Raw genomic sequence first — 23,956 nt, forward strand, 5'->3', positions numbered from 1 at the left:
AATAGTATTGGAGCAAGAAGATACCAGCTTGTTAGGGAATCTGGTATACAAAAGTATAACTTATGCCCATAAGCATATGTCTTTTCTTGAAAAATAAAAATGGCCTTTAGCTGTGGCCAAGAGTGTTAACTGATAACTTCCCACCAAAAACGTCAGGGTAATAAATTGCATCTTGGGGTTTATATCTTATTTACTAGGCTTATATACCTCTCCAATTTTAACTATGATCATCTTATGGAGCTACAAATAGTAAAAGGATCAAAGCAATCCACAACAACACCAGTAATACCTAACAATGAGGAACAGTTCTAATATATATTAGAACATTCCCCTAGACTAGCCCCAACTCTTCTGGCTTTCTGTAAGTTGACTGTTTCAAAGTCCTTTTGGGGTTTGAGAAGCTGTGGTTTCTGGTCCGTTCTGGAGAATGAATGCTAATATATATATAGTTTAGTGTATAGGGGAATGTTCTTCACAGAAAGAATGCAGACCCAGAGAAGGCGGTTCTCAGGAATCTTCCAGATGGCATTCCCTAGAGGTCAGAATCAGACAGTGCCTCCTCTTCCAGATTGTAATAGTATGTGGGAAAGATCTTGGGAGACAAGGGGAAGAGCCTCAGCCAGATTAAATAGCAACTTAGATTGCATAACAAGCCCACACTTAAACACCTATCTGCCATTAACCTATAAACCGGACAAATTATTTGTAAGTTCATACTAAAATATCACAAGTCTCTTTACTTCACTCTTAACTAGCTAAACTCCATGTTTTCTAAAAATGGTTTCTACTGTTGATATAGCACATATAAATATAATTTCAAAAGCAGGCTTCCTATTCATTTTTATTGCTGCTTTGATTCATTTTATTATCAAAATTTTTGTGGAAATGAATATCATGTTACATTACTGTAGAAAGGGGGGGAAGCAAAAGGCTGAATTAAGCATTACTGAAGAAGAAAATGAGCAAGGATCAGTCAAGCAGTAGTTCTTGCTATAAGTCCCCTTTGATTTTACCTATCCATGAAAGAGCATGCTTCTTATTGAAGCATTCAAAATTAATATTTTGTCTCACAAAGTTGTTTATGCCTCGTAATCCGTCTGTTATTTCTGATCTTTTAAAAGAAACAAAATGGCAATCTGGATTTCCCAAAACCATGTTGGATTCATATAGCGGCTAGTGAAATACAGTAAATGTTTAAAATGTGGTATGTTTAATTAAAAATGCAAGTTTCTTGGACAAATAGTTTTGTCAGAAAGGCAGAAATAATATTGAATTTATAGTACCATTTCCTTCCAAGAAGTAGTATTCATTTCCCCTCTATGTATAATTAGCTCTTTCGATCATGAGATGCAAAAATCAGCTGATTTTGCCTTGCTAATAATACATGTTTGAATACATTTTTAATAGCTTTAGTGATGCATGGAACATTATCACTAAATTTTTATTTTATGTTGGCCTAATCCTTGAAACTTACATATCCACACATACTGTATGTAGAACCACTGAAAGCTACAGTATCCTCAGACAATATATTGGTCATTTTCTGTCATCATTTCCTTTTTACACAAAAATAAATATTACAAGATGGTACTGGATTCCAATGCAAAGCTGACAAAACATGAGATAAATATAATAATAGCAGCTCCTCTCTGAAGGATTAGGAAATATAAATGAACGGAATAGACTAGCTTAGTATCTCTAAAATCTATTTTTTTTAGCAATTTTACTATAATAGTTGTACTACCTGGTAAAATGGCATGCTTTAATTTTGTTTTTAGTGCAACTGACTATAGTTGAATGCACAATTTTCTACTTAATTATTCTCAAGTAGAGCTATATTTTTGAGGTAACCATACAAGGGAGTAAACTGATGTATACAAGAACAAGAATCAAAGGTGGTAAGTTGGTATATCTTGACAAGAAATTATAAATCGACATATGGTTGCAAGTCATAGTTGTACAGTAACTGTTGATCTGTGTCAATCTTTCCCAACTCTGACAACTTCCAAAGAGGGAGAATTCTAAAAGCTGCCACATTTGGGAAATGGTGTTCTACTTTATGTGGTTTAGAAAAACTCACATAATATAATGTTCTTTTTTAGCCATTATTATTATTTAAACCAGCTTTTGCAAGGGTGAATCTATGAAACTATCTTTACTCATTTAGAAATCTGGGGACAGATCTTTGCTATATGAAAACTAAATTGAATAGAACTCAGAGAACCTATTCCTCCTGCTATATATTGCCCAGTATTCATGGTAGAAGCAAAATAAGAAGCAAAAAAGAACATGATTCTGATCCATTACCGTAGTTTTCCTTATGTTAAAACTAACAGATCTTTTTTTCCTAATAGTTTACATTAAATAATATGAATTCGAGTTCACTTTGCTCTAATTTTCCTATTTTTCACAAGATAATGATTCTAAGATTATTACATATGTAATAGAGGAAAACAAAGAACATGTCTTCTTTTCTTATTTTCCAGAGTTCTCTCATGACTTTGCTTTGTCATTAGTCTGGGAGATTCAGGGGACTGGTGAATTCTTGAGTACAATTTACAACTGACTGTAACAAAAATTACTTTAAGGATGTGTTTACACAATACACTTGCACAGTTTAGCAACTGTTTAAGCTATAAATACAAACATGAATGCACTACATACAGATATGCTTAGTTTATGGTTGACTGTATTGTGTAAGTCTAGAAAATGGGAACATTTGTGATTTATTAATCCAATCTAAAAGTCATTAAGCAACAATGTGTCGTCAGGGATTGTATGGGCATGTTGATAATTATAATATGATAAAGTGATCCATAAAGAGATTGAGGACTAGCTGAAGATAAACATTAAATCATACAGTAATTAAAAAAAACCCTAAAATTGTTTATTACAAAGATGTAAGAAGAAAATAAAAAGAATGATGAATTGGGGCATCCTGCCTTAGGCCTGGGTATCTGTGGAACTGCCTATCACCAACATCACCTATCACAAATGTACATTTTTGATTATGTTTTTGACGAACACATCAAAGGTAGCATAAGAAATAATAATGGCAGTGATAGCCTTTTTTGACTCAGACTTTCAAGTACCTATCTATCCTCATACTTATACAGAGTATAATCTTCACCCCAGTAATTGAGGGAATACCAACAATGGAAATAATGTTGGAAAAAGCAAGGCAACCTCTGATAATAATCATGAATGTCAACTGGAAGTTTTGGAAATGTCTAAGAGAAAAATGAGTTCATAGCAATGAGGTTTTTTCTTCTTCTTCTGAAACTGATGATATACACTTGTGAAGCACAGCAGTGATCAAATTCTAAGAAGATTGATTATGTTTTGTTTCCTCATCACAGATTTCTTAGAGTGGTAGGAATGTAACTTTGAAGATGGATGGGCAGTTTAAGATCTTAACATTACTTTAAAAAGATAGGCTGTTTCACTAGACATGAGGACACATGTGAACAAAATGATTCAATATTTTCCTTGCAAGTTGTGGATTGTTATTGTGTTCTTAAAATGAATTTTGCCAACGTTTACATCCAGCATGGGAATTTCATTTTTAAAAGCAACATTAATTCAATAATCCATTAGCACACTCTCTATTTAGTGTTTGCCAGTGATATTTTATGATAGAAAATTGCTTTGTTATCTCCTCCCCTGGTAGTTACCCGAGATTTTGAACAGAGGGAGCTAGAGTAGAAGTTCAGAGAAAGGCAATTTTGGAAATGAGAAGGCATCTTTATAACAAGGTTGGGAGTTCTGCACATGCATCCCAACCTCTTCTTGGAAGGGTATGAGTGAACCTTTCAGGCCTCTTTTCTCTTACGGTTGCTTGGTGGTATTAAGGGGCAAAATTCTCTACCATTTTGCTTCTTAAAATCTGACCAAGGCCCACATTTTTGGCCAAAAATTTAGTTAGTTTAAAAGATTTGTATGATCGCCCATCTGAATCAGAACTATGGGTGGCTCACAATAATAGAGCTTATGGAGATGACCGACCAATGAAGACAGTCCTGACCTACCTACAGTAGTTGAGTCTTTGGATGAAGCAATAAGTTGAGAGAAACAATAATGGAAAGTCCGTATATCAAGTAATTATATTATGGATGTTGGGTAGCTCATTGGATACCTGAGGTAGTTGATTACTTTAAGGTTCTTTGAGGACCTGAAGAATTAAAGTGTAAAGTGAATGTGGTTTCAGAAAGTGGAACTGGATCTATGTAAGATTTGTGGATTTCTTGAAGATGAAGGTGAACTATAAGAACTGCCATTCACTTGATAAAAACTGTTTCAGCAGAAAGGTTCAAAGTTAGTACTTGGTACTGGTAGAAATAGCTGTCAGTTACAAAAAGGTATTGTGATTGAGAACTGAAATTATATATCCTGTAGGCAAACTAGACCTATGACAAAAGCACAGTAGATGCTGAAGAATGTGACTGTGAATTTTTAGAGAGAAATGGAAATTTGGCTTTAAATACAGATGGCATATTTTCAATTATGTATTTGGTCTAACGCTCCCATTCAACTACAGCTTTGTAATATGCAATTAAGCAAATACACATATTTGAACTTCCTTCTGCTTATTACAATCAGGATATACCTTTTAATATTTAATTTTTTTCTTGTTTCTTTCTATTCTTATCCATTTGAACAATAAAATGCCAATTATTTCCCTGAAGGAAAGACTTGAATTAGATTTTTATCCCATTTTTATTACTTTATAAGGAACTCAAAGTGGTAAACATATATAATATTCCTTCCTCCTATTTTCCCCACAACAACAACTCTAAAAGGCACGTTGAAATGAGAGAAAATGACCCAGGTGGCTCTCATGCTTAGGGAGGGACTAGAACCTACAGTCTCCAGGTTTCTAAGCAAGCACTTTAACCTCTATATGAAACTGGCTGTTTTACAATATTAATAATGAATATTGTGTTTTAAAGTAAAAGTTTCCCTTCCCCAATATATATATAAGGAAATAAGGTTCTTAAAGGCATGAATTAGGTATCCACATCTGACTACAGCATTGTCACAATCAGATTCTTCCTAATGGCTATGTAGATCCCCTGACATAATTCATACATGCTTCAATGATAATATTTCAATAGGAATGAATGATATTTAAATATATAAACCCCACATTAGGAGTCTATTCTAAGTGCAATACAAATACTATCCATCTGAACTGAGTGAAAATGCACAGAAAATCTTAACACTTATTTAAAATTTAAAAAAAGCAAGATTACACTTGTATAAATAAAGAACAGAGAAGTGCATTTAAGTGCAGGATAAGGATTAAATCTAAATCTATTTTTTACTCTCAGTAAAATCAAGGGCTCGGAATCACCACTCTTCAACAATGTAACTATTTTGTGGTGTCTTATTCAGAGTTGGGGTCTCTCCTAATTTTATTCCCACAATAACTTTTTATCAGGTACGTTAAACTGAAGTCTAGCCACGGTGTTTTGTGGTCAATAGGGGCTTGAAATTGAGTCTCCCAAGCCATAACCAAACTATACCATACAGCTATCGTTATGGAAAGTGTACTTTAGATCTCAGTTATTAGACAGGAAAATGTGGAGTTGATGGCCTGAAACTGATTATCTGGAGAATGGAATACATATGCACATCATATACATGTTGTGATGTTCCCTTCATCGTAATTCCTGGTATGGGTACATGATTTGTAGCATGAACAGATATTATCACTTCGCAACTAAATTCATTTGTTGATTCTATCTCTCTATCTCTAATTATTTTTGATCTTGATTAAATCAAGATTGAAGAGGATAATGAACATATACTTACTAAGGAACATAATTTACCCTAAAAAAATGTTAACTAGGATAAATAACTGAATAATGTGGCTTAACACACATTGCAAATTTAGTCTTTAAAATACAGAAAACATTATTTTGGAAGTTGTCCAAACTTAATTTATTCTGTTCTTCACAGGCCGATTTTTTGGTGTCATTTTATATGTCAATGAATCCTTAAAACAAGATGATGGAGTTTCATAATTTAAAAAATAAGAATCTTTTTTGAAATTCTTATGAAGAAATCTGTTACGATTTCAACAAAATAGTGTCTTCTATCAACCATGGTTGAATGCATTAATTTATCTTAATTTCTGAAAGTATACTCTTTCAGTTAAATGCCATTTTCTATTGCACTAAGGAAGAAAAATAGAAAAGACCTTACCTGGGATTAATTACGAGTGAATATAACCCACCATAAATTATCATTTCTGGCATGAAATAAAACTCTTTGAAATATTGTGTGTAACTACTCAAATGAATGAAGTAGCTTCATTTCCTGCATATCAAGCAGTGAATACTTACTCTAGCAGTTTGGAAACAAAGAACTTTCCCAGGCACTGTCATCACTCTTGGAAACTACTGCTTTAGAAAAGGTCCAACTAGAAATGATGAATGCTGTTTGTACCTCTCCCACGGAGAATTACACTGTTATACCATTTCTTTATACACAATAGTAAAATGGCTAAATGGAACCAAAGGGGAAATAAGAAACCTCCAGTATGTCTTTATTACTGTTTTTGGAGATAAACAATAGGAAGAACATTTCATTTATTACATATTAATTGTCAAATGAATGTAGTTTGATAGAATCCTAACAACACTAAGCAGTTCATATTCAGAAAAACTATTCAGACAAAACAGAAGACAAGAAATTATAATTATCAAGGGAGCTACATCTTGTTAGCAAGACTGTATTATCTACAGTGCAATGCTTTTGCTGGTCTCCCACTGGATTCATGCTTAAACTGTATTGATCAAATGGAAAAGGACTTATTAAAATAGACATAGTAATAATTTTCTGAGGTGACCTCAATTGTGGAGAAAAATGAAGTAATATTTGTAAAATATTTATATTCTTAATCAAAGTATAATGATATCTGCCAATCAATAGCTAACTTTTAGTAATTAACCAAGTAGGCTAATAGTAATTTCATTTATTATAAACAAGTAAATTTACAAATGACACAGACCAATTCATCTATTAAAATATTTATCTGGTATTTAATTGGTTACTTTCCAAAGCTTTTTAATTGATAAGAATTTAACCATTTGCTTGAGCTTAGCCTTCCTTTACAAATAGACTCTTATTAGTCGGTGGTTCAGTGATGCATGAAAAAACTCTCTAAAGTGAAGTAATAGTATTAATATTATCTCATTTCCATGATGGCTTTAAAACCATGATTAATAGTAAAAGTACTCTAGTATGATCTTGAACAGTATATTTAAATAACATGCTCAGTCAGAAAAAAGTTAAATAACAAATGTGCTACAATTCCTGTCCATATCCATTGGTTTTTCCATGGATGGACAAAATACTGTATTTTATGTCACCTGGCTCTGTCACACTATTTTCTATTGCCATAAACACCCAGAGTATATTCAAGGTTTGTATTATGGTTAGATAAAATGTAATAATTGCATTGCCCCAAATTCAGACAATACAACTATAAACCAGTCACAGATGAATAGTTTACCTCTCTGTGAGAACAGCCAAGGGAGCATATAAAAGGAGAATAGAATAGAATAGAATAGAATAGAATAGAATAGAATAGAATAGAATGGAATGGAATGGAATGGAATGGAATGGAATGGAATGGAATGGAACAGAATAGAATAGAATACTTTATTGGCCAAGTGTGATTAGACATACAAGGAATTTGTCTCAAACGTGCTCTCAGTATACATACAAAACAAATAAATCATAATCATAATCATAATAACAAAGGATAGCAATCATAATAATGATACCAACAGAGAAGGTAGTAGAACAGATGAGAAGGTTAAAAGTAAGATAGCCATACTACATGGAAATATACTTAGACATAAGACAGAACTATGGAAATTAAGTGTTCAGCAGAGTGATGGCATGAGGAAAAGAACCGTCTCTGTGTCTAGTTGTTCTGGCATGCAATGCCTATAGTGGTGTCCCGAGGGGAGGAGTTGAAACCATTTATGTACAGGATGTGCGGGATCTGCAGATATTTTCTCAACCCTCTTTCTCACCCGTGCAGTATACAAGTCCTCAATAGATGGCAGGCTGGTTGCAATAGTTTTTTCTGCAGACCTAATTATCTATTGAATATCTGTACTTGTCTTGCTTTGTTACTGTACCAAACCAGACAGTTATAGAAGAACAAATCACAGACTTAATATTTAAGATATTTACCACATATCCATGTTTTGTTAAGTAAATTACCCAAATGAAATATGCCCAGTACACTGTGTCCTTTAAGACATAAATAATACTTTGGCTTGGGAATAAGGAAAAAGTATTTAAGACTTCTTTTCCATAGGCATTGAGTACTCAAAATTGTATTCTTACATATCAAACCAGGGCTCAGTTGGCATTTAAAACAATGACAATCCAAGTATACTTAACTAATTTAGCCTGGTGTTTATGTAAAACATTTAGTTTCAGGAACATTGACCTCTCATATACTAACAATCAGATACTATAAATTAGGAGTCACTAGGCAATTCAACAGAAGCATTAGATTCTTAACAAGATTTTTAATTCACAAATATTTTTAAATTGCTTAAATTTTTCTTTTTTCCATAATTTTATAAATATAAACATAGGTTTTTTTTTAACAAAGTCATACTCCATTATAAAATATTATCCAATAACTCACCTTAAATGATATTTCATACTGCTCTCCTCCCCATATTTCTAGGCCTGCATCATAGCCTCCAAGTTCCCAGAACCAATTTCTATCAACTGCAAACAGTCCTCCAGCCATAACTGGAGACCTTAAGAGAAAAAATTAAACTCCATATTAAAAATATTTAAGTAAAGTCTGCCCAAATTACATGTAAAACTCTTAACATTGCATTTTATTTCTATTTTTTTTACTATCCACTTTGGCTATTTTGCACTTTGATTACAGTGTCATTTATACTATACAGCAAGTTCTGAAACACAAGATAAACGTTGGAGGAAGTCAAAGAAACTAGGAGTCTGATCGTGTTAACAACTTGATGCCAATCAGATGCTTACAAATAGACTGAATGATTCTTGCAAGTCTGTTCAGTAAATGTTTGACAGCACCTACAAGAGACTACGGCAGCATTTTCTTCCCAAGGCAGAATGGGTAAAGACTGTGCCTACACGAGGAAGGATGTTTGTTCCTGCTAACTTGGTACTTGTGGAATGGAACCTTTAAAATATAGAGCTGAAGCCAGAAGACTTAGAAGGAAAGGAAGAATGACATCTTATTTAAAAACACATATGTAAAAATATTTTAAAACAAAACAAATTAAAATGGAGAAAAGAAAAAATTTAGAACATCCCCAGAGAATGAACAGGTTATTGGTATGACAGTTGAAAATAAACGTAAGACCAGTCACATGAAGTATGCGAAGAAAGGGGAAATGTAGAAGTTTTTGAATAAGTTCTGTACAGGTGCACATCTAAGAAACTAGTGTTCAGAACTTTTTCTGTAAGAAAATAAAGATCCCTCAGAGTAAACCTATATTATTCGTTTTTTATCACCACTCTTTTTGCTTTTTTCTCCTTAACAGCTTCATGCAGAGAAAGGATAATGTTACCAGAAGTTTAAAATAATTTTCTCCAGACTTAATTCAAACCAGGTCAAGACTGCTGATCTACAGAGCAGTTCACATAACTTTGAGAGATCCCTCAGAAAACTGGTATTCACTGATGGAAGAGAAGACAATTATGTTTCAGAAAAGCCAAACATGCAGTATAGCAGAAACAGCAGAAAACAGAATGGCAAGACCATGTATTCTTAAGCAGAGAAGCAAGCATTGAGTCTGTTGCTATTCTCTGAATACAGAAAACTAAGGCACCCTTAACATTCAGAGAGTGAAGGACACAATAAATCGAGAAGAGAAAATTACTGGAAGAAAGAGAAAAATCTAACAATTTAATGTAGTTCAAATATACCGTATTTTATAGTAAGTATATATGCACATAATATATGAAGTATGTTATATAAACATGTATTATAATGTGTGTAAACTGTTGGTAGAGAGCCAATTTAGTGTAATGGTTATAGCATCAGGCTAGGAATTGGGAGACTGAATTCTACTCTTGCCTTAGGCACAAAGCTGGCCAGGTGACCTTGGGCTAGTAGTCCCTTTGTCTCAGGCTCAGGAAGGAGGCAATGGCAAACCACTTCTGGGAAACCTCACTAAGGAAACTGCAGGGACTTGTCTAGACAGCGTCCAAGAATTGATATGATTGAATGGAAGAAAAAAAAAGCTGCTGTTGCCCTCTTAGCACGCAGAATTTGCTGACACAGTAGTTGGAACTGCAACAAGGAATGCAATTTTCAATATAAATATTGGAAAATGAAGAAGATGACAAACAACATAAATTAGTGATTAAACAATTGCAGAGGTAAAACTGTAAGCATTAAAATATTTTATGTTTAACTTAATTTTATTACATAAAATAAAACATAATTGTATTCCAACACTGTATATACAGGGAGTCCTCACTTAATGATGGTTCAAAGTTAGTATGAGCCCCACCCCCCCAAAAGATACTCATAACATGTCCTTGAAGTTATGACTGCTGCAGCCCTCCCACACTCACATGATCACATTTTAGTGCTTGGCAACTGGCTTGCATTTATAATCAGTTGCAACATCCTGCAGCCATGTGATTTGTGACTTTTTTGCCAGTTTCTGGCAAGAAACACCTGTTTGGGAGAATATATTACTTAATGATCACATGGTTTGCTTAACAACCACATGGCTTGCTTAACAACCACTGTATTCACTTTATAACCATAATAAAAATGGTTCTAAAATCAAATCAGATCACAGGATGATCCACTTAATGACCACAGTGACTTACTATATGACAAAACCTCTAGGCTCTGTTGTGTTTGTTAAGGAAAGACTATGTCTATATGGGAATTGAGATCACTGTATTTTAATATTTTGGATAGTAGCTGTGTAATCTTGTACTCAGCAAGAAATATTAGACCTTTATTTTTCAAAACTTCCCTCTTACAAGGATGCAGACTGTAGCTGTAGAGACAGAACTCAGATCAAGGAAATTAGAAGAATTGTTGCTGTAAGTATCTGTACCCAAAAATCAGGTAGCATGTAACAATGCCACCTATCACAAATGTACATGTTTTCATGTTTAGTAGAGAGTGTACTTTTCACCTCAATAATTGAGGGAATACCAACAGACAGTGGAAATAATGTTTTTAGAGACAGAGACCACTTCTGATACAAGACTTTTGTGCCAACTGTATAGAAACAAAGAGAAACCTATTTGAAAACAGATGATTTTGATAACTGGAAGGGAAGTTATTTCAAACAACAGTAGTCTATGATATAATTACATGAATTAGTTTGGCCATTTGTGATTGACCTTCATTATTTATCTTTGTTGATTTCCTTTCCTTTCTTTCTTTAGAGGAGAGAGAAGAAAGAACATCTAGCAATTATATCTGCCTGAAAACCTACCACCTCTCAGCTTGTTAAGCAAGTATTCACTTTGTCTCATGAACTTACTCAAAAGGGTCACTGGGATCAGGTTTCTGTAATTCAGGAGGAATTGGGATTCGCTTATAATACATCTCCCAGTCAAATGCTCCTCGCATTGCATCTCCAGCTTGTGTTTCATAGCCAAAATGGTCATGATCAATGACATCAATCATTGGACAAACAATAGTTTTGTGATTTCGAGCAATGCGGTCTGGGGAATTAAAAAAAGTTGATTTTATACTTTCATTTATAACAATATTACACACTTACAATAGAATGTAAAAAAGAATCTTAGAAAACATACAAATAGTTCTGTATGATGCTAACTGGGACTGAATTTCTATCACTAAGCAATGTGGTTGTAAAGCCGAACATCACATGATTACATTGCTTAGTGCAACACTCCTGTCAGTTCCCATTGCTGTCATTAAGTGAGGTTATGGACTGTTAACTGAGAAAGTGGGTGCTTGGCAAAACATTCGCACTTAGCACCTGTTGCCAAGCACCGGCAATCACATCACCATTTACAACCTTCTCTGCTAGCTTCCCCAGAAAGTAAATGGGGAGGCCAGCAGAAAAGGTTGCAAGTTACTGCAGTGTCCCCCACCTATGCACCCTTCCTCACCTCCTCTGTGTTTCCATTGGATATTCACTGACCCTGTGCACCCTTTAACCCTCACTGTATCTCTCTTGCAACCTTGCACACCCATCCATCCAGTGTTTGTCATGCATCCTCTTGTACCCTCATTTATCCTCAATCCATCTGGTGCAGGGGTCCCCAACCTGTATGCCGCAACCCACTACCAGGGTGTGGCCTGCTAGCCAGCGGGCCGTGGAATAGGCTGGCCAGGGTGCGCACGTGTGTGTGGGCAGTTACCCCACTTGCGGCAGCACTCCTGCTGTGGCGAAAACAGGGACTACACAGCAAAAACAGGGCAGTACTAGCAAGTGTCACACGGGCGCTAGCACCACATTTATGTCGTGTGTGCTCACGGCCCCGTTTGTGTGTTCATACGTGTGTGTGTGTGTGTGTGTGTGTGTGTGTGTGTAAAATGTTTTCCCCCTCCCTTCCAGTCCACCAACCAAGAAAGGTTGGAGACCTCTGATCTGGTGCCTCTTGCACATACCCTTGCACTCTTCTCAATCCTCCCTCACACCCTCTACGCTCACTCATTCATATTCTGATCCCCTCCCATGTGGACTATTATAATGCGCTTTATATGGGGCTACTCTTGAAGAGTATTTGGAAGCTTCAGTTGTTGCAAAATGCCATAGAATGAGCAGTTATGCGTGCACCTAGACTTACGCAACTTACACCTCTGCTCTACGAGCTGAATTGATTATCAATTTGTTTCCCAGTCCAATTCAAGGTGCTTTATAAGCTTTATAGCTTACAATGTAATGTAAATTAATATTGTATTGCAATATATTAATGTATATAATGACATAACTTAGATATTAACTTTGTAACCTATAAAGCCCTACATGCCATGGGGCCAAATTATTTAAGGGATTGTCTCTGCCCAGTAACATCAGGTCCAGCAGAAGAAGATTGTTGTGGGATTCATCCACTAGAAAGTATCTGTTGTGATTCAGGGTCAGCCTGTGGGTTTGGCAGTTGGGTCGGACGATTCAGAGGAGGAGGAGGGGTTTGGAGAGCCTGCAGAGGACAGTTCTGAGGCTTCGCAGAGCTCTCAGCCAGGCCCCTCCCATCTGGTTACTACGCAGACCCAGCTGTGTGAGCCTGACAGCGTGGATGAAGATGACCCACAGCTGGCCCTGTTCAAGGACGCCCAAAGCAGGAGGCAGGCAGTCAGGAGTAAACAGAGGAAGGCAATGGGGCACCCCAGAAGGAGGCAGAGAGAAGCCATGCCTTGAACTGTTTAAAAGGGGAATGTGTGGGAGGGCTGGTTTGCTGAAGGCAACCGTTTGAATAGCTCCTGTTTTAGTGGTTCGTATTTTGTTTTGCTCAGTTTGCTCTGTTTTGTGTAAATAAATTTGGCGGGCTTACTTCCAGCCTTTTGCCTTTTGTAAAGGGGTTGTTCCTGCCTTTTCTGCAGGACCGGTAGTAGGCTGGAACAGAACAGTATCATCTAGAGCAGGCATGTCAAACTCGCGACGTCACGTGACGTCGTGCGGTGTATCGGAACTTTTTCCCATTGCCGAAAATGGGATGGGCGCGGTTTCTCCGTGACGCTCCGGCCCACGGGCCGGCAGTTTGACACCCCTGATCTAGAGGGACCCTGGAGGAGGAACATTTCTGCTGCTGCACCTGCTTTAACAAACATCATTCTCCTGAGGTCAGGTTGGCCCTGTTCTGGATGGCCTTCAGGAAGGGTCTGATTATTTGGCTTTGTCATCTGGTCTGGAATTAGTGAGGGGTGTGGAGCCCATAATAGGGCTGTACTATTCCTCTCCTGGTGATTGTGCTTTATGGATTTGAATCATTTACCTGTTTTAATGTTTGCATTGTTTGTATGGCTTTTTATTTTTTATTTTGGCTATATACTGTAAATCAAATAAACATTTGTGAAAATGAGATGTGATTGAAGAATAGGCTTCAAATGAGGGCAAAATAATTGACTATCCTGGTATTCCCCATCCCCTGAATTGGAAAAAACATAGTAATTTGAATGCTAGAATACTAACATGTATGTGGATATTCTAATGTTAATTCAATGAAATCTTACTCTGCTATCTGAAGGCTTGGATAGTGTCACTCGTTGTTCAGAAAGGCACTGCATTTGCAGTTGATCATTCAGAAACACATTTCAAATAGAATTCTTACCTAGGAGAGGTGGTAACCAGTTCACATTTGCTTCACAGTGGGAATCTAAGAAGGTAATAACATCTCCTATTGCTACAGAAGCTCCGAGCATTCGAGTTCTTATTAGCCCTTCTCTCTTCTTAGTTCGAAGAATCCTAACTTTTGGAAACTGGGCCATATAATCCTCCAAGCGCTTTTTGAGATGCTCTGCATGGAACAAAATGAAGATAAAAGATGCGTTAAAAATGAAACTATGAAGTTAAAAAAAGGGGGCTCTACCTCAGCTTTAGAAGCTGAACAGCAACAAAATAAAGCTGAGTAAATGCAGGTACCGGTAGTCCTCAACTTATTGAGCCTGGCAAGTCACAGCAGTCAAAAAAATGGATCTTGTGTCCAATCCAATTTTATGACTTTTGCAGTGTTTACTAAGCAAACACCATGGCCATTAAGCCATGGCCATTCCTGTTTCCCTGTAAAAGCACACCGTAGGAATTAAATGTTGATTCAGGCAAAAATGCAGTAAACCACAGTCATGTGGTTGTAGGATACTGTAAATGGTTATAAACATAGGCCACTTGCTGGGAGCCCAAAACGCGGTTACATGACTATGGGGGAGTCCAGCCATTGGAACTTTGGAACTGGGTTGTAACTACAAACAGTCACTAAGCAACTGGTCATAAGTTGAGGTCTACCTGTAATTAAATAATCTTTTTAAGGCTAAGGCTTATGTCATTAAGCATATTGTCATTTATAAGGATATTAGGAAGCATAAAGGCAGAAATGATCCTATAACAATGTGTATTTGTACTTCCAAAATTGTTTGTTAAAGTTTCTCACCAAACATTCCTAAACAATTTCAGCAGCAATTATTTTATTTATTTATTTTATTGGATTTATAATTAAGTAAGACAGCAAACATCTTCTGTTCTGAAAGTAGACTATAAAACAAGAAAGTGACATAAATTTCAAACTGAGGATACTCTCAAAGTAGGGTTGTGTTGGGACAAGGACTATTTAATTTGTTCATAAGTAATGTGGACAAGAAACATTTGATGCCAAATTGTTTAGGATAATAAAATCAAAAAGAGAGTTCAAAGAGTTCCAAAAGAGTCTTTCTGAAATGGATTAGGGCATCAAAAGCTAATTATTTATTTGTAAAATATATACTTTACTTATCTATTCCTTTAACAGCTCTGGGAGATTATCATATAAATAGCCATTAAAATGTACATGTGTTTTGTAACTACCCTAGGTGTAAGATGTGTATAGTTCGGTGCAAGGTTAGTTACAAAACACATGCTCCCTCTACATTTGACTCATTATTATTTGCCCATCGGAAGAACCGCTCCTTAGATGATACATTTTCCTCTGTGCTTCATCCTAGCTTGGCGTACCTGGAGGAGGAGAATACTCATGTGCGAATGCTGCTTGTTGATTTTAGTTCAGCATTCAACACAATCATTGCTCATCATTTAGTGAACAAACTGGGCCTATTAGGTTTTAACACTCCTTTATATAACTGGATATTTGATTTCCTTATTGATAGGCCCCAGGTTGTGCAAGTTGGAAGAAAAGTTTCAACTCCATCTCCTTGAGTATGTTACTGTTCATCTTGATGACTCATGACTGCTGTGCCAAGTCTGCTACCAATCATATTGTGAAGTATGTGGATGACACAGCAGTGGTAGGTCTTATCCGGGACGACAATGAAGTTACTTATAGGGAAGAGGACTGGTGTAATAAAGTAACCTGAATGTTAATAAACGAAAGGAAATCATGGAGATTTTAGAAAGGACTGGCATAGCCATGCTCCACTTTGTATCAAGGCTGCAGCTGTGGAGATGGTCAACAGTATTAAGTATCTGGGGATTCAGATAACTAGCAATCTGATTTGGTCTCTCCACACGTCATCCTTAGTGAATCATGCAAACCAGCCTCTGCATTTCCTGTGTCGGATAAAGAGAGCACATCTTTCTCCTTCTCTCCTGGCCATTTTTTACAGAGGCACGATTGAGAGCATCTTAACAAACTGTATCATTGTTTGGTTTGGTGGTAGAAGTGCATATATAGAGTGATAAAGACAGTTGAGAAGATTATAGGAAGCCTGCTTCCCGTTATTCAGGACACTGCTTATAAGTGCTACACGCTTAGAGCTCGAAGCCTTGTTAGAGACCCCACACACCCACTTCACGGTCTTTTTCTGTTGCTTCTCTCTGGGAGGAGGTTTCGAAGTATTTCTAGCAGAACTACTAGATTCTGCAACAGCTTTGTTCCTTATGCCATCCCTCTTGTAAATTTGCAGGATTCTTTTTTCTCACCATGTATATGTAAATATCCAAACTAGACTGTGTTGTTTCTTTGGGTCATATATGTGTGTGTATATGGGTACAATGGGACAAAAAAAGTATTTAGTCAGCCACCAATTGTGCAAGTTCTCCCACTTAAAAAGATGAGAGAGGCCTGTAATTTTCATCATAGGTATACCTCAACTATGAGAGACAAAATGGGGGGAAAGAATCCAGGAAATCACATTGTAGGATTTCTAACGAATTTATTTGCAAATTATGGTGGAAAATAAATATTTGGTCAATAACAAAAGTTCATCTCAATACTTTGTTATATATCCTTTGTTGGCAATGACAGAGGTCAAACGTTTTCTGTAAGTCTTCACAAGGTTTGCACACACTGTTGCTGGTATTTTGGCCCATTCCTCCATGCAGATCTCCTCTAGAGCAGTGATGTTTTGGGACTGTCGCTGAGCAACACGGACTTTCAACTCCCTCCAAAGGTTTTCTATGGGGTTGAGATCTGGAGACTGGCTAGGCCACTCTAGGACCTTGAAATGCTTCTTACGAAGCCACTCCTTCGTTGCCTGGGCGGTGTGTTTGGGATCATTGCCATGCTGAAAGACCCAGCCACGTTTCATCTTCAATGCCCTTGCTGATGAAAGGAGGTTTTCACTCAAAATCTCACGATACATGGCCCCATTCATTCTTTCCTTTACACGGATCTGTCGTCCTGGTCCCTTTGCAGAAAAACAGCCCCAAAGCATGATGTTTCCACCCCCATGCTTCACAGTAGGTATGGTGTTCTTTGGATGCAACTCAGCATTCTTTCTCCTCCAAACACGACGAGTTGAGTTTTTACCAAAAAGTTCTACTTTGGTTTCATCTGACCATATGACATCTCCCAATCCTGTTCTGGATCATCCAAATGCTCTCTAGCAAACTTCAGACGGGCCCGGACATGTACTGGCTTAAGCAGGGGGACACGTCTGGCACTGCAGGATTTGAGTCCCTGGCGGCGTAGTGTGTTACTGATGGTAGCCTTTGTTACTTTGGTCCCAGCTCTCTGCAGGTCATTCACTAGGTCCCCCCATGTGGTTCTGGGATTTTTGCTCACTGTTCTTGTGATCATTTTGACCCCACGGGGTGAGATCTTGCGTGGAGCCCCAGAATGAGGGAGATTATCAGTGGTCTTTCATTTTCTAATAATTGCTCCCACAGTTGATTTCTTCAAATCAAGCAGCTTGCCTATTGCAAATTCAGTCTTCCCAGCATGGTGCAGGTCTACAATTTTGTTTCTGGTGTCCTTCAACAGCTCTTTGGTCTTGGCCATAGTGGAGTTTGGTGTGTGACAGTTTGAGGTTGTGGACTGGTGTCATTCATACAGGTAACGAGTGGAGGACAGAGGAGCCTCTTAAAGAGGTTACAGGTCTGTGAGAGCCAGAAATCTTGCTTGTTTGTAGGTGACCAAATACTTATTTTACTGAGGAATGTACGAATTAATTCATTAGAAATCCTACTATGTGATTTCCTGGATTCTTTCCCCCTATTTTGTCTCTCATAGTTGAGGTATACCTATGATGAAAATTACAGGCCTCTCTCATCTTTTTAAGTGGGAGAACTTGCACAATTGGTGGCTGACTAAACACTTTTTTGTCCCAATGTATATGGATAATTTTTTTGCCATGTTTATGCAGTGTATATTGGAGGTGGTTACCCTTTGAGAGCTGCATAGCCTCTGCTGGCCGGCATTCTGATTTTCAGCAACTCACCCTGTTTGAAGACCAAGTGAGAACTGTACTGAAGGCTGTGAATCCTAGCAAAGCCTCAGGCCCAGATGGGGTGCTGGGGATAGTGGTTAAGAACTGTGCCAACCAATTGGCAGGGGTCCTGACAAGGATTTTAACATCTCCTTGCAAACGGCATGTGTACCATTATTTATTTTATTTATGCTTGAAAGCAGCTACCATTGTCCCAGTCCCAAAGAAAACTGCAGTTGAGTGCCTGAATGACTACAAACCTGTTGCATTAATGTCTGTAGTCATGCAATGCTTCGAAAGACTGGTTCTCCAACATCTTAGGACATGCCTCCCACTGGATTTTGACAAACATCAATTTGCCTACAGGGGGAACAGGTCGACAGACGATGCCATAGCTACTGCTTTACACTCTATAGCAAGTCATCTTGAGAAACCTGGAAGCTATGTCAGGATGTTTTTTTTTATTACAGCTTGGCTTTCAACACCATTTTGCCAAGCACTCTCATTGAAAAGTTGACTGATGAAATTTCTCCCCCTCCATCTGCGATTGGATTCAAGACTTTCTCAGGGACCGGTTACAAACAGTGAGGGTCGGGTCTCCTTTATCCACCCCCCTGAAGCTTTGCACCGGCTCGCCACAGGGTTGCGTGCTTAGCCCCTACCTTTACTCATTGTACACATATGATTGTGTATCATCCGACCCATCTACTGCGATAATTAAGTTTGCAGATGATACTACCGTAGTGGGTTTTATTACAGGTGGGAATGAGACAGCATACAGGGGAGAGGTACAAAAACTATCCATATGATGTTGCAACAACAACTTGCACCTGAACATCGGCAAGACGAAAGAGATGGTGCTAGACTTCCGGAGGAAAAAGGAGGAACCTGCCCCACCTTACATCGGGGGGGAGGGCTGTGTGGAGAGTTTCCTCCTTTAAATTTCTGGGAGCCTACCTCTGCGAAGATCTTACCTGGAAAGTTTACAACCCAGATTGCCAGAAAGGCCCAACAGAGACTTCACTTTCTCAGGGTCTTGCGGAAGAACAGGGTAGAACAACGGCTAATGACCCTCTTTTACCACTCTACTATAGAGAGCGTCCTCTCGTACTGTATTGTGGTTTGGTATGCTGGTCTGACAGCCACGGATAGGAAGGCATTACAGAGGGTGGTGAGTACAGCACAAGACATTGTGGGCTGTCCCCTGACACCACTGGATGACATCGCCAGGGCTCGCTGCCTTGGAACAGTGAGGAAAATTCTCAGGGATGACTCACACTCTGGACGGTATCTCTTTACTCTCCTACCATCAGGTAGGAGATATAGGAGTATAGCCAGCCGTACCAACAGACTGAAGAACAGCTTTTATCCATGGGCTGTTAGGCTTTTGAACAGGAAATAATTTTATAAACTTTATGCATGATTGACTTGCGAGGCTGGTGTGTTGTGCAATTAGCTGTTCATGTTTGTCAACATTCTGTCTACCACATGGGCTAGAAGTGTTTTTATCCTGATCCAACAAGATTCTTTAACAATACTACTCAAAATTAGAAAAACCATAATACACATCTGCCCACTAAAACAAACTTATAATTATCTAATTCAGAAATTAGATACTGGTGGGACAATATTGGAAGAAGGATAGTTTGCCTACTATAGAAGAATGTGTGTTTAAAGTATCGAATCTTGCAGAAATGTCTAAGATTTCTGCTTACTTGAAAGATCATTCACAGGAAAGATATATTTCATTTTGGAGGAGATGGATAGATTATATTCAGAATAAATATGGGACTAAAAAGTTCCATTTAGCTTATGAGTAGATTTTAGAGGGATATTGTTATTGGTACTTTGTATGTAGTTATGTTAAAGGGGAGTTAAAGCACATTATGAATTTGGTTAATTGTATATTATGCATAATTCTTATTTAGAATATGATTATTATAACTATAATCCTGTATTTAGCTCTGGGAAGTGGGGGGGGGAAGTAGGCGGGTTTGGGGTGGGGGGGATTTGGGGATATATTGTAAAATCTTGTTTTTGTAAAACTCTTTAATAAAAAAAAGAAATTTTGATTCTGCATGGTTCATCTGTCTTACCTAGTTCTGCAACTTTTTAAAAAAGTTTTTATTCAAGAAAAAAATATTTCCTTAACATTAAAAATGAATAAGTGTGGCATATGGGGATGGGGAGGAACAGACTCCAGCTCAACCCCGACAAGACTGAGTGGCTTTGCATACCTTCATCCCGGGTTTATTCGGATGTTCCACCTCTGGCTATGGGGGGTGAATTATTACCCCCCGTAGATAGGGCTCGCAACTTGGGAGTCCTCCTAGATTCACGGCTCACTTTGGAAGACCATATAGGAGCTGTGACTAGGGGGGCCTTCGCCCAGGTTCGCCTGGTGCGCCAGTTGCGGCCCTATCTTAGCCGGGATGATTTATGCACGGTCACTCATGCGCTCGTGTCCTCTCGTCTGGACTACTGCAACGCTCTCTACATGGGGCTGCCCTTGAGGACCACCCGGAAGCTCCAACTGGTACAGAATGCAGCCGCGAGAGTTGTGTTGGGAGTCTCCCGATACTCCCACGTTACACCGCTGCTCCGTGAGCTGCATTGGTTGCCAGTTGTCTTCCGGGTGAGATTCAAGGTACTGATAACAGTGTTTAAAGCCCTTCATGGCATGGGGCCGGAATACCTTAGGGAACATCTGCTGCCGGCATCAAGCTCCCTGCGCCCTGTGCGTTCCCACAGAGAGGGCCTCCTCAGGGTGCCACCGATCAGAGAATGTCGATTGGTGGCCCCCAGGGGGAGATCCTTCTCTGTGGGCGCTCCGGAGTTGTGGAACCAGCTACCGGTAGAGCTCCGGATGGCGCCCGATCTTCGCTCCTTTCGTCGCGATCTCAAGACGTTTCTGTTTGTTCAAGCCGGCCTAGCCTGATGGGGATTGGTGGGGTTTTTTAATTTTGTGCTTTAATTTTAACTAGGTGTTTTAGAATTTTATTCCAACTGTTTTAATATGGGCAATTATTTAATCTTGTTTTAATGTTTGTATTTAGTATTTTATTCTGCCCTGTGAACCGCCCTGAGTCCTCAGGGAGAAGGGCGGTATATAAATATTATTAAATTAAATTAAATTAAATATAAAATACATTAATATTTTTTAAAAACAACAACAGAGGAAGTACTTAGAAGCCAAACATTAAAATGTATTTTATGTATTGTATGTGCAAAATAATCCAATATATAACATTGTTTTGGTTGAGTCATGAATATATAAGCAAATACATTATACATTGGATGTACCTCTATCACTGAAATCATCCACCAGCACAATCTCAGCTATCAGTTCAGGAGGAGAACGATTGAGAACACTATGCACTGTTCGAAGAAGTGAGGACCATCCTTCATTGTGGAATGGGATTATTATACTGGTGTTGGGAAGTTGTTCCAGATACAACTTGCTATTGCAGCTTAAAAATGAAAAGAATTACCATCTTGATCAGTATTCATAAAATATTACCACTGCTCCAGCACCTAAAGAAATCACTTCTATTACCTCACATAAATATTAGTTAACTAACAACATATTATTTCAATTCATAAGGAACAACTGATAACTGTGGAAATTGGCTACATTACACAATACCTTATTATTGAACTTCACCCACCAGCAGCAATGTGCAAAATTTTTCATATCTGACACATCCCATACTGATTTCAAATTGCTCCATCTGAAATATGGAACAGGCTGTTTTGAATGTTCTGAGACCGTTATCTTGAAAGAGTGTTTCAAGAAAAACCTGTTTGTTTTGCACTTAAATAGTGTGTTTAAAATACAAATACCGTAGGTGTGTTTCAAACATGAAACTGTTTAAATTTTTTTTTTGCTTAACCCAAGTAGTCATGCTACTAGATATGATATTTAATGCATCAGCTGAAATTCACTTTGGCAACAAAAAAATATTAGTTTTAGCTGGAATGGCATTTAAGAGAAAATGCAGGAAAATAAATTATAGAAAAAAGAAAACTCATACTTTCAACCATAAGAAAATTCTATACTTACTTTGGATGTCGTATATCCGGTAGAGAACGGTTTAAAGAAATTTTATCACTGACAAAAATATTAAAACCATTTTCCCTATATGCCTGGTCCACTTGCTCAGTATCAGTCATAGGATATGGTTTTCCTTGTTCTCCATTTCCTGTAGAGATAAGAAAGGCAAGGAGTAATCTTAATACATTCCACATATTAACTGCAGAAGTTTAACAGAGCAATAATTTCATCCATGTTCAAAATTCAAGAAGCTGTTGAATTTTTCTCATTCAACACAGTCTAGTCCTATATTCTAGGACTGCAGCTGAGATTTCTTAATAATACGCCCCAAATTGTTAAAATTCCCTATTTAAGAAGCAGATTATACAGTTTATTAATATTGGATAATGCTAAAAAGAGACATTTTGGTAATTTTCTCCTTTTGAAAAAGGTCACAATAGATGTATCAGATTTTTATCTTGATGAATCAACATACCTTATAATTTGTAATTTAAATTTATAAGGCTGCCCAACTCACACTGATTCTGGGTGGTAATAAATCAATTCAAAAATGGCTACAGCTAGACAAAAAGACACATCACAAACATAGCAAATATAATCCTACTCAGATGGATGCACCTCACTTAGAACCTGGGGAAAAAGTCAGATTTTCAAGGTAAGTTTAAAAGATAGCAGTGTCAGGATTATTCAAATCTACTGGAGATACATTTCCAGAGGAAAGGCACCGTTTACCATATTCATGAAATTCCCTCTTTCCCCTCCATTTTGACATACAAACGATCATGCATTTTCAATTTTCACCATAACATTGAAACACTATTTATTTGTTTCCCTGCTATAGTATATAAGGGAGACCAATTGTTTATATAAAAAAGAAAACTGATTGGGAATCTCTACTCTATGTTGTCTAATGCACCAGCCATTTTTTATCACTAAATATATTTTTTATTAAAATCAACACAACTAAATTGGTTACTGTTGTTTTGTACAGCGTACTCTCAGACTAAAATAGTGCTTTTGTCATGGCTAATGTAGCTTCACTCATATTTTTTGTCCTTATCACCCATCTCTTTTCCAATACTAGAGTCAAATATAGAATTCTTACTGTTTATTACTGGCATAGCTGGTGCAATGCTACAGTTTTTATTTCTTGAAACACAGAGATACAACAGGCATATGTTGGTTTGTTACAAATTGTTTTGAAATACCTGCTTATCACATTCACTGTTTTGCTTAACAATGTTTATCATTTCTTCTCTTCCTTTAAAATGTTATGTATACTACTAAGGCTTATACAGCGGAGTATTGGGCACTTAAGCTTTCCAAGAAACACTCCTTCCTTTTATAAACACTGGCAAGTATGACTTACAGATTTTCCTTTTCCTGTTACTCTGTCCACTGTGCCTGCATTTCCACTGAACTAGTTAGACATGGGATGGCACAAACAAAAGCAGACATCAAAATGGCTTCCTAGGGGCCCATGCCATGCATTTTGCTGTTTACACAACTTGGAAACCATGAGAACTTTGGTCTGGCATTTTTCCTGTATTCTGGAACAAGCAAGGCTCTGTGGGGGT

General features: G+C 37.5%; 1 protein-coding gene across 2 annotated transcripts in view; it reads right to left on the bottom strand.

Moving 5' to 3' along the window:
* GALNT10 (polypeptide N-acetylgalactosaminyltransferase 10) overlaps positions 1-23,956 on the bottom strand; it is a 65,227-nt gene that overhangs the window by 12,197 nt on the left and 29,074 nt on the right. For both annotated transcript variants that reach the window (XM_083353555.1, XM_083353556.1), the window contains 5 exons: positions 22,389-22,527; positions 21,629-21,795; positions 14,302-14,487; positions 11,541-11,724; positions 8,678-8,795 (listed from right to left, as the gene is read on the bottom strand). In XM_083353555.1, the coding sequence (XP_083209681.1) occupies positions 8,678-8,795; positions 11,541-11,724; positions 14,302-14,487; positions 21,629-21,795; positions 22,389-22,527 (794 nt within the window). The remainder of the gene's footprint in view (positions 1-8,677; positions 8,796-11,540; positions 11,725-14,301; positions 14,488-21,628; positions 21,796-22,388; positions 22,528-23,956) is intronic.

This window comes from Vipera ursinii (genome assembly GCF_947247035.1).
Source record: "Vipera ursinii genome assembly, chromosome: 2".
Classification (NCBI taxonomy): Eukaryota; Metazoa; Chordata; class Lepidosauria; order Squamata; family Viperidae; genus Vipera; species Vipera ursinii.